The sequence below is a fragment of the Haliotis rubra genome, unplaced genomic scaffold, assembly GCF_003918875.1.
Source record: "Haliotis rubra isolate DU_JTF1 unplaced genomic scaffold, ASM391887v1 Scf123, whole genome shotgun sequence".
In the NCBI taxonomy this organism is placed as follows: domain Eukaryota; kingdom Metazoa; phylum Mollusca; class Gastropoda; order Lepetellida; family Haliotidae; genus Haliotis; species Haliotis rubra.
The window spans coordinates 331863-350490 of record NW_025765148.1 but is presented as its reverse complement, the minus strand read 5'-3'; the positions used below and the strand labels follow the sequence as shown (position 1 = coordinate 350490).

The following is an 18628-nucleotide window of genomic DNA, read 5'->3' as shown; positions in this document are numbered from 1 at the left end:
TACAGCAACGTCCGCCCGTATTTATAATAACTACAACCTATCAGCATAGTAATAATTCATTCAGTATATGACAGTTTATTAGCGCTGTTGAATGAATTAAACGACTGTGAGTGAATTATAATGAACTGAACTTTGCCTTACTGTTGTAAAAGAGTCGCTGATTTCAAGTCAGCCCAAAGTGAGAAGCTCTGACACAACTGCTTTCAGCGAAATGACAGCGTTGTGTACGAAATGTGGACCAGACAATCCAGTCATTAAACTCGTGAGGATCGATCTACGCTACTGATTACAATAACATGCAGCAACAGCGTCAGTGATCACTCGATCCCATCTGACCCGTGACGGTCCAGGTTAGAATATTGATCTTCAGTAACCCATGCTTGTCGTAAGAGGCGACTAACGGGATCGGGTGGTCAGGCTCGCTGACTTGGTTGACAAATGTCATCGGTTCCCAATTGTGCAGATCGATGCTCATGCTGTTGATCACTGGATTGTTTGGTCCAGACTCGATTATTTAAAGACCGCCGCCATATAGCTGGAATACTGCTGAGTTTGGCGTAAAACTAAACTCACTCACTCACTCGATCCCATCTGTCGGTTCTAACGATCAACACGGGTTGCTTAAGTCTCTAAACGTAATACAGACTGACCGAATTGGTTTATCACACAGATGACACTTCCAGATATACTCTTAAAAAAACTAGGGGGATACTTGGATATTTCTTTGAATAGTTTAAAATTGTAAGAGATATTTGAACCGCGAATGAAGTATTAGTCCTGTCCCACTCCTCCTGCAGAGCCTTGCCAAGTTCAGCCAACGAGACCGGCCACCTGTGATGGTTAAACACTTGAACAAGCGACTAACGGGATCGGGTGGTCAGACTCACTGACTTGGTTGACACATGTCATCGTATCCCAATTGCTTAGATCGATACTCATGTTGTTGATCACTTTATTGTTTGGTCCAGATTAGATTATTTACAGACCGCAGCCTTAAAGCTGTGACTGTATTACTGTGGTGTAAAACTAAAATCACTCACTCACCATATCAACATAGAACCTTCCCTCTCGTTTATCCTGGAACAAGAGGGGCGGTGGGGTAGCCTAGTGGTTTAAGCGTTCGCTCGTCACACTGAAGACCCGAGTTCGATTCCGCACATGGGTACAATGTGTGAAGCCCATTTATGGTGTCCCCCGCTGTGATATTGCTGGAATATTGCTAAAAGCGGCTTAAAACCCAACTCACTCACTCCTAGAACCAGAACTTCCTTCTCTCATGTGAATAATCGGACAATATCCTTAGTGTCAGTCGTATCGAGATTATAACAAGTTATCGTGGTGAATGGCGCCAGGGTATTCAGTATTATATAAGGAAAATCTACTACACTGATAATCTGGAAATATTTTTAACTTCACTGCTCAGGAAACAACGAAAACCATCACCCATGCCTTAGTGTTGGGAATTGGTTGAAATCTCACAATTGATGATTGCTTCATTACCAACGAACAATCATCGAAAAAAATTGGTCAGCGTCATTTTTCAGATTTTCCTATCCAGGTTGTTATTGCAGATATGTATAACATGATTGCAACTTGCTACTTTCAAGTGATGACTAATATATCATGAACATAAACTTCCTTGAGTTTTAGAGAAACCTTCAGTCATGGCTTTTCAGTTAGTGAAGTGAGTTTTCTAAGAATTAAACACTTTTTCAGGCCCTGACAACTTCTAAGATATGTTCCTTTGTCAAGTTTTTCAAAGACTAAAACAGTAGTTCCAAAATCGTTTATGTTCGATTATGAGAAATTGTGATCGATTGCTTGGTCGTTTGGTCACTGCGACCAATCTTCGATTATTTAAGTTAATCGGAACACCACTACCATTCCTCCATGTCTCTGTACCACCTGTCAGCACGTTATCCTCCACGGGAGCACAATACATCCTCGACGTCAAGGCTATGGCAGACTCATAAAAACAACGGGAACTATAGCTTGGCATGAAATGCATGTGGACCCGGTTTTTTGTAAATATCTCTTCATCCAATGACCCAATCGATCTTAAACTGTGCAAGTGGATGTTTTGTCAGACAACCTAATCAAATTGTAAATCACTGATTTTATGCATTTGTATTAAAGAATCTGTCTATGTAACTGTCAACAAAATAAACAGCAGAACGCAGAATGCTTGCAGAGGGAGGGAGCCAATGACCTGTAACAGCGTCAGTGTTGGGTCATAAAGGTCAATGCACGTGCAGTTTTTGATAGTTACCTGTGCACTGCACAGTGATAGACCGTTTGGATCATTCACATTGACTACTTCTAGCTGTCACCATGAAAGCTTATTCCGATGATGCTAAACGTTTAATTAGAAATGCGTTTAATTTTTTTTTAAAAGAGAGCAAACGTAGCAAACCGATTTATAAGGTGTCGGATGACATGAAACTACAACTTTTGCTCTTGGCATGAAAAGAACATCGTGCTAAAAATTGTGAAAAATAAACCAACAACCAATAAAAAAAACCTTGTGCAAAAAGGTAGGCATCCAAAGTTAGATTCTTTTGACATCAGGGTCATCAGAGATGTCATTCGCCGGCTATTTGCAAAATTTAAAGATTTTAACCTACAGAATAATTCTCACTAATGGGTTTTGTGGTTAATGTTGAACAACTCAGAGAAACAAACTCCGTATGATGGTTAACAGTTGGCACCCACCTTACCCTATTCACGACCTGTGACACCTCTTCATACCTGTCACGTGCATAGCTGACCTACATTGACGAACGTTGACCTTTATGACCCAACACTGACGCTGTTACAGGTCATTGGCTCCCTCCCTCTGCAAGCATTCTGCGTTCTGCTGTTTATTTTGTTGACAGTTACATAGACAGATTCTTTAATACAAATGCATAAAATCGGTGATTTACAATGTGATTAGGTTGTCTGACAAAACATCCACTTGCACAGTTTAAGATCGATTGGGTCATTGGATGAAGAGATATTTACAAAAAACCGGGTCCACATGCTTTTTATGCCAAACTATAGCCGGGACAGCTGTGACGTGAAGCAAATATCATGTTGGCGTTCACATATATTTCTATCAGTATAATCAGGAATAGACTGCTTCCATTGTACTAACAAACGTCATGCTATATCTCCATGTGGGTGGACCCCGTGATCAATTCGTTTGAATTGGTAATCGGTATAATTCCATGCATGCGTCAAAAACTATTTTGAGAACTTGATAGTAGTGGTTGGTCCCAGTACTGCCATAGTGGATATGACGATGATAGTCTGACCACGCCAGAAGACACGCCTACAGTTCGACTTAGTGAGTCAGTGAGTTAAGTTTTTCTCCGTATTTAGCAATATTCCGGGAATATCACGGGCGGGGGACACCAGAAATGGGCTTCACACTTTGTACCCATGTGGGGAATCAAACCCGGATCTTCAGCGTGACGAGTGAACGCTTTAACCTCTATGCTAGCTATAGGATCCCAATACCTGCGGCTAGCTTGTCAGTTCCCTGTACCTGTAACTGGCTTCTTTGACCTGTTCGCGGGGCGGAGGGCTCGCCTCATTGTTAGTCCGCTCGTCACGCTGAAAATCCGGGTTCGACTCCCCGCTTGGGTACCATGTGTGAAGCCTTTTTCTATTGCTGGAATATTGCTAATAGCGGCGTAAAACTAAACTCACTCACTCACTGACCTATTTGCAACCCGTGAAGATCAGGGTTAGAATTGATCTTCAGCAGCCCATGCTTGTCCTAAGACGCAACTAAAGGGATCGGGTGGCCAGACTCGCTGACTTGGTTGACACATGTCATCGTATCCCAAATGCGAAGATAGATGCTCATGATTTCAGTCACTGGATTGTCTGGTTCATATTTACAGACCACCGTCGTGTAGCTGAAAAACATTTGAGTGCGGCGGTAAACAAACAAACAAACAAACAGTAACATGTTCGCCGATACATCATCAGCCCGTACTGATATCTAAACAACCGGTTGTGCACCGTCAGCTAAAACTGAGAGATACAAGATCTGGTCAAACGATTGTTGTATATTGAGCACTAGCATCATCAAAACAGATGTGTGTTATGGGATAGTCCTGTGACTTATACACAACTTGCGAATCCTATTTCTGGTGCACCAGCTGTGATATTGCTTGGAATATTGCTAAAAACGGCATAAAACCACACTCACTCACTTGTCACTCATAGGTTAGGTAGAGGGCCGGCATATTCTGACATTTTTGTTGTGTCCAACTGCAGTCATCATTGATGAAGTGCCATGTGTGTATGCGCTAATCGAGGGAGGGATTGTGTATCCTTATTTGATTGATGAAGTGCCTTGTGTGTATGCGCTAATCGAGGGAGGGATTGTGTATCCTTATTTGATTGATGAAGTGCCTTGTGTGTATGCGCTAATCGAGGGAGGGATTGTGTATCCTTATTTGATGTGGCTCTTTTTATAGAAACGTTTGTTCTGTTTGTGTGTTTGTTTGTTTTTTAACGCTGCACTCAGAAATATTCCAGCCATATGACGACGGTCTGTAAATAATCGCGTCTGAACCAGACAATCCAGTGATCAACAGCATGGGCATCGATCTACACAACTGGGATACGATGACATGTGTCAACTAAGTCAGCCAGCCTGACTACTCGATCTCCTACCTCAAGACCAGTCACCATTAGGATTAAAGAACACCAGGCCACAGTAAGAAACAAAGACTCTCAATCCCCCAAAACTGACCACCTTAAAGCCAACCCAAACCACAACATTATATAGTTGGAACACCACCAGGATCATCGAGAGGAACAAAGCCGACTTCAAAACCCGCAAACTACTTGAAGCTGGCCATATTAAGAAGATTACCCCATCTATCAACAGAGATGAAGGATATTTCATCCCCAAGGCCTATCATCACTTGCTGAATTAATTTTCATGCTTCCCAACAGTACCTAATCATTTATGTATACACCTATGTACATCCCCCCCTACTGGCTGCCAATCAGCATCCTTAATGCCTTATGTATACAACCATGTACCTCCATCAACTGGCTTCCATCAACCTACTTAATCCTGTATACTATCTGTGTTATCAACCTCTTCTATTGTATAAACAACTCATTTTAACCTCATCCTTTATCTATTGTCCAAACATCTCATGTATATATATCACCCAAAATTACTTCCCATGTATCACTTGCTTGACAACGACATTAGAATCTGTGAAAACGTCGCCTATACAGAATAAAGAAGTTGTATATCCATAAAAATAGTCCTCATCCTTCTGTGCTTGTTGGGTCACAATGCGGTACGGGTACTGCGGAAGGACCCATTCAGTAGAAACGGAGGAAAGCGCTCAGAGCATGGTGCCGAAAAAGGTCCCGAAGATAGCAAAGTTTGTATATACTGGTCTACTGCCTACGAGCAAACCTAAGTACCATGTTCTGTCATGATTGATTTTAATTGTTAATTTTTATCTGATGCAAAAGTTTTCATTTTTTGTAACGCGTTATAAATAAAGCACTGCACGTCCTTTAAAAAGTGGATCGATAATATATTGATTCACTCGACATAAGCGTCGATATCACTCCGGCAAATATTCTTCCGTGTCCATAAGGTTATAACATAATCTGTTAAAGGCGTTTGTATTAATAGGATTTGACTGTGTGTAAACAATATGAAAATTAAATGGGCATTTGTTGAAAAATGTTAAATAGATGATCATGTTACTATGTCTGGATTTATCAGTTTTTCTTTGTTTGTACATGAATTGAAGTGTCTACACTGGAGGTCGGCCACAGCTGTTCTGTGGGCAAAGGAAACTCTAGTCGATATCTCGGCAAATGGTTGATGACAGATAAACATATGTATTGACTTCAATGGTTTTTTCAGTCATAGATAATAACTTAGTTTCATTGTTGGTGAGTTTAACCTTTACGGAGTTAGGAACAAATTGTATGAACTTCAGAGATTGTGAGTTTATACTGGAATTAGTGAGTGAGTGTGAGTTTATACTGGAATGAGTGAATGAGTATATACTGGAATGAGTGAGTGAGTTTAGACTGGAATGAGTGAGTGAGTTTAGACTGGAATGAACTATAACAGTGAAAGTCAAGTCATATGATTTTAAGTATCACTTTTATGGCTCGATGTATTGCACGTTTAGCACATGTGACTTCTAATGCTTGAAGATCCGGGCTAGAACCGGCCTTCAGCAACCCATGCTTGAGGCGACTAACGTGTACGGGTGGTCGGGTTCGCTGACACATGTCATCGTATCCAAATTGCTATCAATCACTGAATTTTCTGGTCCAGACTCGACTATTTACAGACCTCTGTCATATGGCTTGACTGCGGGGTTAATCAACAAACAATAAGTGACTTCTTATTTTCACTGACAGTCATACAATGTCCAACTGTAACCCGGAAGTGAATAGTTCATCAAAAGAACAGGTGACACGTGAGTGTGTATTCTAAACTTACCCAACAGGAAATATGTTGTAGTTTGGTTTCGACAAATAATATCTAATACCGTCATCAGTAGATGAAAGGTGAGGTGAGGTGTGGTGAAATTGGGTTTAACGTCGTGCTTGAGAATATTTCGCTCATATGACGACGTGCATGCGTGTGTATGTGTATGTGCGGCTACTTGTACTAGCCCAGACTGAAGTTAGTTATATAGTGCTAGCCCACTGAGATACCATGCCGCAGTGAAGCATGAATACCCCACTCACACACATTATACTGACTCCGAGCCGACCAGCCCTTGTTGTACCGATTAATGCCGAGCGCCAGGCAGGGACCAACAAGTACCATATTTTAACGTCTTTTGGTATGACGCTGTCGGGGATCGAACCCGCGACCTTCCGCTCTCCGGGCGGACGCTCTAACCACTACACCACGGAGGCGGTTCAGTAGATGAAAAAGGTCGCTAATGGATTTCCTCAATTAGTCAGTCCCGATGACAGCGTGACGTAGTACATTTTCAGAAAAAAAGGACATGACGGGAGAGATAATTCTAGATTGCTGTAGTCTGTCACTTTCCAGATCAGAAACAACTCTTCTGCATGTATTGACGTGGAAATGTGTGTCTCTCGTCTAATAGACGATATGTTGGTTGGTTATTTTACGCCGCACTCGGCAACATTCCGGCTATAAATAATCGAGTCTGGACCAGAAAATGCAGTGATCAACAACATGAGCAACGATCTACATAATTGGCATACAATGACATGTGTCAACTAAGTCAGCGAGCCTTACCACCCGATCCCGTTAGCCACCTATTACGACAAGTATTGGTTGCTGAAGACCAATTCTAACCCGGATCTTCACGGGTCAGAAGATACGTATATCGTGCAATTTAGTTAGGCGTGTCCTCTTGTATGCCTGCTCTTGTACTATACATCTGCTGCTGCTGATGATGATAATGATGATATGCTTTGTGGTATCTACTCATGCTTATGTGTTTCCCAAGGTACAAAGTTTCGGCACCCCTCTCTCCGCCCCACCCCTACCACGTGCAGTTGACACACCAATATATGACTGAACTACTGTGTTACGTCACATAACTCCCAGTACACAACGTTTGATGACAACGATATTTATCGATTGCATGTCACTGACAAAACATACGAGAACAAGAAATTCATTTTTTTATAATCCATTTATTGGTGTATAAAATAAAAATATCAAAATTATGTTTGTACATTTTACTGTATACAATTAAATTTCCCGAAAGTGTTAACTCCTACAAAAAAAATGTAGACTGAACAGATGACAGATAGATGTATTTTCTGTCCTTCAATATGAGAATCGTACTTTCATCATCCCAACGCAAATTCATCATTCCAACCCCAATCGCTCAATGACCACCAGGATACCCCTTCAAAACATCCCCCAAACACTGTTCTCTGCTCTCCACCTATCCCCAGAGCGTCAACTCCTCTCGTTTACTATGTATAAATAAAAAAATCCATTAGAATCTTGATTTGAAATCAAACAATATATAACATAGGTATATTTGATATAAAAATATATAACATGTCTGCTTCTAACGTATATATCACAGCCCAGACAATCACATCCTGAGGTATATCATTAGCTGTCAATCATCAGGTCCGACTGTAGCTTGAAGTCCACGTGCCGTTCCTTCAACATGGGTGTGAACTTCTCCCTCAGATAGCTAAGCTCTGCCCATTCTATGTCTGTCAAGCCGCACACCGTGACGTGCAAAACCTGCAAGACTGTAGTAAAACAAACACAGATGTACCACATGATGTATCAGATGATGTATACACTCCGCCCACTATCGGCGCCTAACCACCGGTCGCCCGTTTCCGTAACCATTCGGTTCGTCGCGAAATGTAACGGCCATAAAATTCCCGAGTCCCGCGCTGGGATTCGAACCACGGACCTTCCGATCCGAAGACGGACGCCTTGTCCACATGACCAAAGATGTAAACCCCGTCAGCAAGCTGACAACGTAACGATGTCATCTGTGGGATGACGCCACGCCCTGCTACAACAACGTGAATGGTAACGAATGACATTTTAGTACAAGATTCAGAATTTACAGTTACAACGTCCCATGTCAGTTGAGTGTTGTTTCTCGGTATTTCAGTTACGTCAAGAAGTGACAATTCAGTGGTAGGTTTTTCTCGCAAAAAATATAAAATGCTTTTAAAATGCCCAATAATGCTTCAGACTGTTTCAGAAAGGCTCATGGTTTTAAGTAAAAGAGTGTTTTGGTTTTCAACCTACAGCTGAACAGTTCCTACTAGTCTCCGAACTATATTGCTCATTGCGGCGTTACAGAAGCCAGGATACACTAGGAAGCTTAGTTACCGTTCTGTGGCGTTACGACAAATTCACTCATTCTCTCATTTACCGGTGAACGAAAAAAGGACTTACGGATTTTATTCTCCTGAATCATCTCACAAATGGCCTCGATCGTGAACACGTGCAGGACGGCATTGATTGTGAGTTCATGCAGGCACGTGCAGCGCGAGAGCATGCGCACGAGGACATCATCTATGTACTCCTGGTTGTTGTCCAACTCCAGAGAAAGGCTCTCTGTAAACAATAAAAGGTGAGGTGAGGTGAAAGTGGGTTTATCGTCGCGCTTGAGGATATTTCGCTCATATGACGACGTGCATGCGTGTGTATGTGTATGTGCGGCTGCTTGTACTAGTCCAGACTTGAGCTGGTTTTATAGTGCTAGCCCACTGAAATACCATGCCGCAGTGAAGCATGAATACCCCACTCACACACATTATACTGACTCCGAGCCGACCAGTACCCATTAATGCCGAGCGCCAGGCAGGGACCAACAAGTACCATATTTTAAAGTCTTTTGGTATGATGCGGTCGGGGATCGAACCCGCGACCTTCCGCTCTCCGGGCGGACGCTCTAACCACTACACCACGGAGGCGGTTGTAAACAATAAAAGGCTCTCTGTAAGCAGTGAAAGGTTCTCTGTAAGCAGAGAAAGGCTCTCTGTAAACAATAAAATGTGCCGCAAGATTTTCATATATTTTTGCGCTGGGTACATATTCTTAACATGTCTACGAAAGGGATGTGACTGTGTGTGCTGGGGGGGGGGGGGTGCACGAGGATCCTGCATGAAAGTGTTATATTCGAAATTGAGTCAACACAAGAGACATGAAATAGAGAATTGTACTTCTCACCGGGGTCCCGGGTTTGGTCTTGTACTGATCTGGTCACGCACGACTCCGGATAGCAAGTGATATCGACGATTTCGATAAATGATACAGTTTCACGCTAATACGAAAACACAAACAGTAAACGTTTTCGTAAATTCTGTTCAAGTCGTGTGTGACCCTGGCTCACGTTGGTACTTTCGACTGGTTCAGCTGCTGCTCTGGTTCTCTGCCAATATACATTTGAAGATATGTCTACAACTTGGGAGTTTCTACTGCCCTTCTAGTGTAAAGGCTTGGTGACAACATTAAATACAAGCATGCCTCACGTTGTCCTCTAACTATTTGTTTACATTCGATACCTAGAACTACTATGTTTAAACATTCTGCCGTCCAGTCGGAGCCGAGAACCACTGAATGTTTAAACATACTGTCGTCCAATCAGAACCTATGAAAGACTGAGTATGAGTGAGTTTAGTTTACGCTTTTGGCAATATTCAAGCAATATCACGGTGGGGGACACCAGAAATGGGCTTCACAAATTGTACCCATATGGGGAATCGAACCCGGGTATTCGGCGCGAGGAGCAAAAGGTTTAACCACTAGGCTACCTCACCGCCCATCAGTCCGTCCCTGAACCACATTATTTTCCCAAATGTCAAGCAATGCTAAAGCCCTGAATGAAGCAAGTCTAGATTTCCCCTGCTTCAGGAATCTGAATCTAACTACACACTGGGGCTCCTTTTCAGTTTAAATGGATCCATTCGTTACTGCCAAAATTTTATATATTCAGGGACTAAGCGTTAGTCTGATAAAGGGACTGAACACCCTGCCCGTCTACAGGAGTGAAAGCCAATCTCAGTGGTGTTTAGTGAGACTTACGAAGAGTCTTCTTATAATGGATTCCGAGGTGGGTGATGGTCTCCGACAGATTCCAGTCAGTGTCATCGTCGTAGCCGCTCCACATATGCATGTCCTGTAAAGGCATTTCAGGTACAAGGATAGGAATTACGTCAGTGGACACTCCGATACTCTCAAACCAGACTTCCACTGTCAAATCTGGGCACGAACTTTTCAACATTTTCCAAGTCCTTCCAGAAATTCGATGAAAATGTGGGTCTGGCTTGAGAACCTGCAGAAAAAAATACAGATTTGAAAGACGACAATTCAAAGTTTTCTCAAGGTTTCATGGGACATTCCCCTGTTGTTTTCAAGGTTCATATTATCCAAGAGTTATTTTCACATCAAGCTAATAAAATGAATTAGTTTGTCATTAATTCTGATAATTTTTTGCACCAAATCCCAAGGTGTTTCAAGAGAAGCCTTAACATTTATGGCCTTTTCAAACCCAAATGTCCGTTTAAAACTTGTAGTACTAGTAATTGTTCCCATGTATCAGTAAGAATTTTTAAAATATTGAATGAAGGCTCAGCATTATATATTATATTTTACGGTTTCTCTGGAAGGTATTGTATTATCATGCGTCACATTTGTGACTGTTTTTGCCTTGATGTCTTCTTTGACTCTTTTGAAGACAAGTTTGAAGATCTCATGGAAAATCTGTCATTGGATGGATATGTGTCTTTGAACAGGCTATGACATCACAGTGTGTTAAAAATATGTGACGAATGTCCATGACGTATAAATAAATGAATAAGTACGCACGCATGCACGCACGCACGCACACAAGCAGGAGAGCTTATGTAGTTGACTTACCTTTATGAGAATGCGCGTGAGTTTTCCCGCCAGATTTTTGTTGAGAATGTTCAAAATATCATCGGACAGACAGCTGTAGTTGATTGACAGGTCCTGGAGTGCCGTGAAGTAACTTATAGTTTGTTTGAACCGCTTCACCTGATATATAGCTAGTCGGGTATGGAAGAAATCTTCAATTCCCAGAGTCTTCACAACATGACCAGAAGAATTACCTAGGCTCTCCAGCAACTTGCAACCATTAGTCAGCGAACACTGGGCAGAACTCATATCAAACTCCTCTATGTGACTTTGCGATCGAAAAAAACGGCAAATGCTCTCTACCACCTTTTCTCGAAGATTATCAAATTTCCAAAATCTGTCGAGTTCCAACCTTTCCAAGTCAAAAGTTACGAGGCGACAGCCTTGAATTTTCTGTAGAAAACTTTCAATATTCTTCTGAACGACTTTGGACGTATGGTTAGATGGATGGTTACAAGAGACGATCAGATGACGTAAGTACTTCCCGTGCTGCTCAGCAAAGCTGCACGCCCTCACCCCAGTAATGACTGCCCGGTACCCCCCTAGCTCCACGCTACGATGCCTCCATAAACACGGGGCATGAAATGCACGGAGCCAGCTACGGCACACAAGAGCCATGCTTGCCCGCTCCTGGTCATTTAAATAACAGTATATTTCTATCAAAGCCGTATCCGGAAGGTACGCCCAAGATGAAGATTCCATTGTGCCTCCCCAGAGAGGAGATGTAATCCCGCGTTTCACAAAAGCCTCCTAAATTTAGGAGGTCGTAGCCCATACGACCTTGTTTACGACCCTCTTCCGACCTCCTTTACGACCGTTTCACAAAGACGTCATATCCATGTCGTACGACGCGGTCCTAAATCCATGTCGTACATTGTATAAGAGGTACTTTGTTGCATAGCAACGCATAAAGCGAGACCGAACGGGCACCTGCTTATCTTGTTATTCCCAAAGTATTTCAAAATAGAAATACAGTTTGAATAACAATGCAAATGTTATGTTTTTAATTCAATGTACAGGTTATCTTATCGTAAAAAAATATCAATAAATGAATTATTTTGGATTCTCTCACTAAATTCCATTGAAAATTACAAGATAAAATGTATAAATCATTTCCATTAATATTATCAGTTTTACTTATAAGGTTTGAATTAAATCGCTGTCCATTAACTTGTTCATATGAAACTGCAATATTAGTCCCAATGTATTGAATATTGCACACTATAGGACCTAAAGTCAATGTTGCAGTTATGGCTACGCTTGATCTACTAACACTTGTGTAAAGGTTTAAAATATGGTGTGATACTCTAAATGTGTCAATTTCTTTTGTAACTTTTATTCAAACAATCAAAAACTTTCAAAGAATAAAAACGTATACCCTATATCCACGTATGATATGATATTGAACAAGGCTAAATGTAGGTACTGAAATTGGTTTCATGAAAAAAATATCTGAATGATACGCAAAATATACATCATAGTACTGAAAGTGTAATCAGAAGGATAGGACGATTGTGTTTACCTTTTTTTCATCCGACCTTCACCTCAAAGATATTGCCTAATATGTACAACAATGTTGACGTGTGACATCACAACCGATGACCGATTTCTTACAAAATGGCGGCTTCGCTGACAAGGGTACACAGGATTTTGGGAGGACTCTTCCCTTGATTCAGGGATCGTTTGTACATAAATATGAAATGTAAATAATCAGAGTGACTCTGCCTATCTGTGTATTGTTATATGTTTTCTTGGTAAGTAAGAGAAGAAGCCAGAAATGCTGATAATTACCGTTGTCGTTCTGTGTGATTTTGCGTCTGTTATGGCGTCTCGTTGCACGGAAACTTTGACAATTTCTTATGAAGTATCAAATCATTGCATTGTATCTATTTTTTCATTTCCTCTTTCTTGCTATGATACTCTATCAATACATATTCTAAAGGTATTGAGCCATTGAAAGCAATGAATAGCCGGCTGCTACGCAGTATAAATCGGAATTTGTCTTTGTTTACATTTCAAACTACGTCAGTAGCGCAGTCTTCCGAGCACAGCGTTTGTTTTCACACTCAATATCCAGTTGGTATTGGTAACAAAGACCAACTGTGATTTGATTTTGAAATGTATGGGGAATTCAGTGATGCATTTGTCGCAGCTGACTATGAAATATACGTGATGTAATAGGCGTCTCAATACCGGCCTTTGCGAGACGTGATTTTGTAAACACTATCCAATATGGCGGAAAGCGCACTTCGGCGTTCGTGTAAGTATATTTTCGAAAACATCCAAACCGATTCTAGGTTCATCGGCAGCGTTTCAGATTATCATTAGTGATATCATGAAAAACTGATTTCAGTGATCATTAATATGTTATTTTTGAAATTCAGTACTCCCAGTAATTATCCGATTTTCACATTTGAAAACATACTGTCTACACTGTACAGCAAATAATGCTGTGAATCGTGATTTCGTATTGTGTATAAAATGGCGACATTTACGATGAAGCCTATTTTGAAAGGTTATTTAAGCACTTTAGCTTTGTCTGAGATTTTAGTGGATGGTATCAAGAAACAGGGAATTTCCCGCAGAATACAAAACTGTGAAGTATATTTGTGTGCGTGACATATTTAGAATTTTATTGGACTTCAAAGTGAGGGTTGAAGAGGAAGGACATATGTCCCTGTGGCACCCAGGGTTTTTAATCAAGTCCAGATACACGGCCAGAGCACTAGCGGTGTCGCGGAGTATTCTTGACACACTAGCTCGGGATACTCCATGGAGATCCCCGATTTCACTGAGGAAAACCCCTTTTGCCAAATACCTCTGTGTACACAACACTTGCAGGAGGTCGGAATAGCATGTGAACGCCTTGTAGGTTTGTTCAGTTGGGGCTCTAACTTTCTGCACAGTTAGAAAACAACATGAGTGTCGAGCACGTTCGACCTGTCTCAAAATTTCTCAGGTCTTCTTTGTTAGCGCGTTTTAATCACTTGCAGTGCCATAATCGTTGACGCCATCTTTGTAGTGTTTACGACCTCCTAATGCATTTACGACAGGTCAATCGGGGTCCTATATTTTGGGCTGTTTACGGCACAGTGTAAATATACGAGGTCTTTGTGAAACGGGGTAAAAAAGTAAGAGGTGGTCTACGACCTGCTTTACGAGGTCGTACCGGTAAGAGGGCTTTGTGAAACGGGCCCCACCTAATCGCCAATCGTGTGAAAATTGCTTAGTGCAAGTTCCAGGCCAATTGCTATTAGCCTAAATTGTCTACATTAAACTATTTCATCGTGTACTTTCGACGTTTTAAAAATGCGAAACAAGAAACAACAAATGTTACATTTACACCGGATATCTACCTATAGTTACTATATTGGATTAGGTTCCTAATCCTAAACCTGACCCTAAACCTAACCCTAACCCCTCGCAATAATTCTGATACATTGACCGAAGCGACACGAAAATGGTTGACGTGTTCAGTGAAATGCATTCTTACCGCTACGAAAAATATAATATCACTACTTTCTGTGTAATGATGCAAAGGGGAAAAACGTAAAAACATATATGTTTGTATATGGTTCACATATCGTCGACCGTAACAGCTTTTGCTATGCAAATACATGTCAAACTAAAGTTCCTTTCCCAGAAGACATTTTTGTCAGATAGACAGAAAGTCGATAAAGATACGAAAGGCCAAAAAACAAAACAATGCAAGGCTGACACCGGGCATCAAATTCTGTTTTAACGTTGTCAATGAAAATGTTGATTAAGACAAGATTAAGCTTAGTCAACAATGGGATATTCTTACCAGAACCAAGGGCAACTAATCATGATTCACTGATTGTATTAGAGTGCCCTCCCTTTAATACCGCGGCCAAACGGGAATCTGTTGGCCACATGCCATAATCAAATATGATTAGCAGAACATGATACGCCCATGGAGCAATTTCCCACACTACTGAAACTTGTAAATACATTTGTAGTAAATTGTACTCATTAGTCTTTACTGACCAATCATATATTACCTCCTGAAGCCGTATTTACGTATTTAACAATTAGATAAGACAATTACATATACACTAAGAAAAAGAAACGTTACCCTCCTTCCTTAATGACGGAGGTACCTATCTTCAGCTGTCGTTGTGATGCGTGGACGTCCACTTCTCGGTCTGTCTACGGTGATCCCAGTCTGTCTGTTCCAAGCCCTGAATAAGTCTTATAACCGTGATACGGTGGCGTCCGAGGGCGTTGGCAACAGCATTGTATGTCGACCCCATCTGCACCATCCCAATGGCACTTTCACTCTCTTCAGCTGTTAATCGTGGCATATTTCTCGTACTTGTGAAATGGATGCAAATACGGCTTGAATATTGCTGCATTTTGGCGATTGATATTGCTATGTGTAAACACAAAATGGAGAAAAAAGTTACTTACCAAGCAAAAATGTTAACAAAGATAATTTTAGATGTTCCTAAACATTTTTACTTGTTTTACTTGTTTTCACTAATGCAAATCAACAGAAAATGTTTTAAAAGGCTGAAATCATAGGAATGATTATTTTACAATTTTACACACTCTGCAGCAGTTGTTTCTTGTTTTAATAGTTGAACAATGGTGACTTTAAATGGTTTATCATTGTCCCAAAGCAGAATTTTATGTCAACCTTGCTTTTGGACATCTAAATCGCTGTTATTGGTTTATTTCTTCATGAACGAAAATAGGACAATTTAACTCTTCTGAAAAAGATGCATTTCACGTAAATATGAATGCATTTGAGAAATTTCTTTTCGTGATTTGCATAAAGCTGTGTTGTAAAGCTTTCCTGTAAACTAATACCTTCTAACATATCTACGATAGATTTTAAGTAATTCATAAAGGTAGGAGGGTAACGTTTCTTTTGGCGTTTAGTGTACGTAATTTTCTATGATGTATGATATTCAATGAGTGTGACACTATCGTATAAATGGTTTTCTTCAGGATCGTTAGTGGCCACTGTAAAACTATAATATATATAACTATTACTAGACATGGTCATGTATATACGCTTGTGTGTACTGATATAGTTCAACAAGAAAAGTTGCAATAGCATATCTTCCTCCATCAGGATTTTATCTGCATCCCAGTAGAAAGTTTTTAAAATAATGCAGGTCTTTCTTGAACACTTCCTTGAACGTCTTCTTATCAAACTACATATCGCATCAACAAGCGTGTTGCACATGAATGTGGGAGGCGCCTATTTTTTTATCACGAAGACACTTTATTACTGCAAAAAGCAGCGTAAAATCATGCTCAGGAACTTAAAGATAATTACAGCGTTTGTGTCAGTGAGTGAGTGACTTGGGGTTTACGCCGCTTTAGCAATATTCCAGCAACATCACGGCGGGGGACACCAGAAATGGGCTTCACACATTGTGCCAAAGTGGGAATCGAACCCGGGTCTTCAGCGTGACGAGCAAACGCTTTAACAAATAGGCTACCCCCAACTCCCACGTTTGTGTCACAGGTAATGTGATGGGTGATTACAACCATGAAGAGAGACAGACCAACCGTAAAATAATACTTTTAAGGTATTTTCATGCATCCTCTGGCTAGGCGAGTCACCATGAAGAAAGAGCTACAACTGTCTCCATGGAGATGGTACTGACATGGAGCACCCTCTGCCTACATGTGTCGCCATGGAGATGGTAATGACAAGCACCCTCTGGCTACATGTGTCTCCATGGAAATGGTAATGACATGCACCCTCTCGCTAATCGTGTATCCATGGAGATGGTAATGACAAACACCCTCTTGCTAATCGTGTACCCATGGAGATGGTAATGACAAGCACCTTCTGGCTACACGTGTCTCCATGGAAATGGTAATGACAAGCACCCTCTGGCTAATTGTGTCTCCATGGAGAAGGTAATGACAAGCACCCTCTGTCTACACGTGTCTCCATGGAGATGATAATGACAAGCACCCTCTTGCTGCACGTGTCTATGTGGAGATGGTAATGACAAACACCCTCTGGTTACACGTGTCTCCATAGAGATAGTAAAGGACAAGCACACTCTGGCTAATCGTGTCTCCATGGAGATGGTAATGACAAGCACCCTCTGGCTACACGTCTCCATGGAGCCGGTAATGACAAGCACCCTCTGGCGACACGTGTCTCCATGGAGATGGACAGACAGACAGACAGACAGACAGACAGACAGATTTATTTTCAGTATACAAGGCCATGGCCCACATTACAGAATATTTTTTTACATTTGGTTTGATGCTGGTAAAACCAGTAATGGTCATACATTATTGCCTCTGAAAGAAAGCTGTGAAAACATTTGTGTACAATATACAGGCATAATATACCCTACTAAAGAAAAAGTAGCAATACTTATCAAAACATCGTCCTTAGATGACACAAGTCTAACAAGACTATCTTTACACGGGTTACCAATATATGGGTAAGGGGAAAACATTCTATCTTATGCATTTTTAAACATTGACAGTTTAAATGGTATTCATCTTCAACTACTGGTATAGCAATATAAACAGAGTCTATTACAGTACATGTATTATGCCTCCCTGTTACAGTTGGAGGTTGGAAGCTATTATATCTGGAATGGCTTAAAACATGTATATAATACTGTAGAATATATCTAAGGAAATATATCTTTCAATTTGCACAAGTGTCATGAAGTGACAGTATGTTGTAATTTGCTTTATAAAGTGTCTGACATATTTGCACAGTGTGTAGGCATAACATATCTAAGAAATAACATATAGATCTTAATGTGTAGAATATTGACTGAGATTTATGCATTTCTAATTTTACGAGCCTTCATCAGAAACTTAGCAATACTTGTCAAAACATTTTCATCCTTACATGACATAAGTCTTGCAAAACTTTCCCTATCAGGGTTTCTAATATAGGTATGGTGGAAACATTCAATTCTTGCATCTTTATAGCGTTGACAAACCATCAATAGGTGGTATTCATCTTCAACTAATGACATGCCTTTGCTTTGACAATATAAACAAATTCTATTACAGTACAGTGTATTATTATGCCTCCCTGTTTCAATGGCAAGTTTGAAGTTATTACATCTGAACTGGCTTAAAACATGTTTGTAACACCATGGAATGTCTAAGGACAGATATCTTTCAACTTGCAAAATTGTCTTAAATTGACAGTATGTCTGACATTTGCTCATAAGTGAAATAGTATGATGCCAATCTTGGTTCAAA

At 40.8% G+C, this 18628-nt stretch overlaps 1 protein-coding gene across 1 annotated transcript; it reads right to left on the bottom strand.

Moving 5' to 3' along the window:
- Positions 1-8002: 8002 nt before the first annotated feature.
- On the bottom strand, positions 8003-12133 carry LOC124266087 (F-box only protein 39-like). Its single transcript, XM_046700904.1, has 4 exons — positions 11384-12133; positions 10550-10799; positions 8918-9079; positions 8003-8250 (listed from the first exon to the last, which is right to left on the bottom strand). Exons 1-4 carry the CDS (start codon positions 12101-12103, stop codon positions 8105-8107), a joined length of 1278 nt encoding a protein of 425 aa, XP_046556860.1. The 5' UTR covers positions 12104-12133; the 3' UTR covers positions 8003-8104.
- Between the last annotated feature and the right edge of the window lie 6495 nt (positions 12134-18628).

Coding starts and splice junctions, on each gene's coding strand:
- LOC124266087 (XM_046700904.1), bottom strand. CDS start 12,103: ATGGAATCTTCATCTTGGGCGTACCTTCCGGATACGGCTTTGATAGAA. Junction 10,800..11,383: donor TCACGCGCATTCTCATAAAG/GTAAGTCAACTA, acceptor TTTTTTCTGCAG/GTTCTCAAGCCAGACCCACA. Junction 9,080..10,549: donor CCATTATAAGAAGACTCTTC/GTAAGTCTCACT, acceptor TATTGTTTACAG/AGAGCCTTTCTCTGGAGTTG.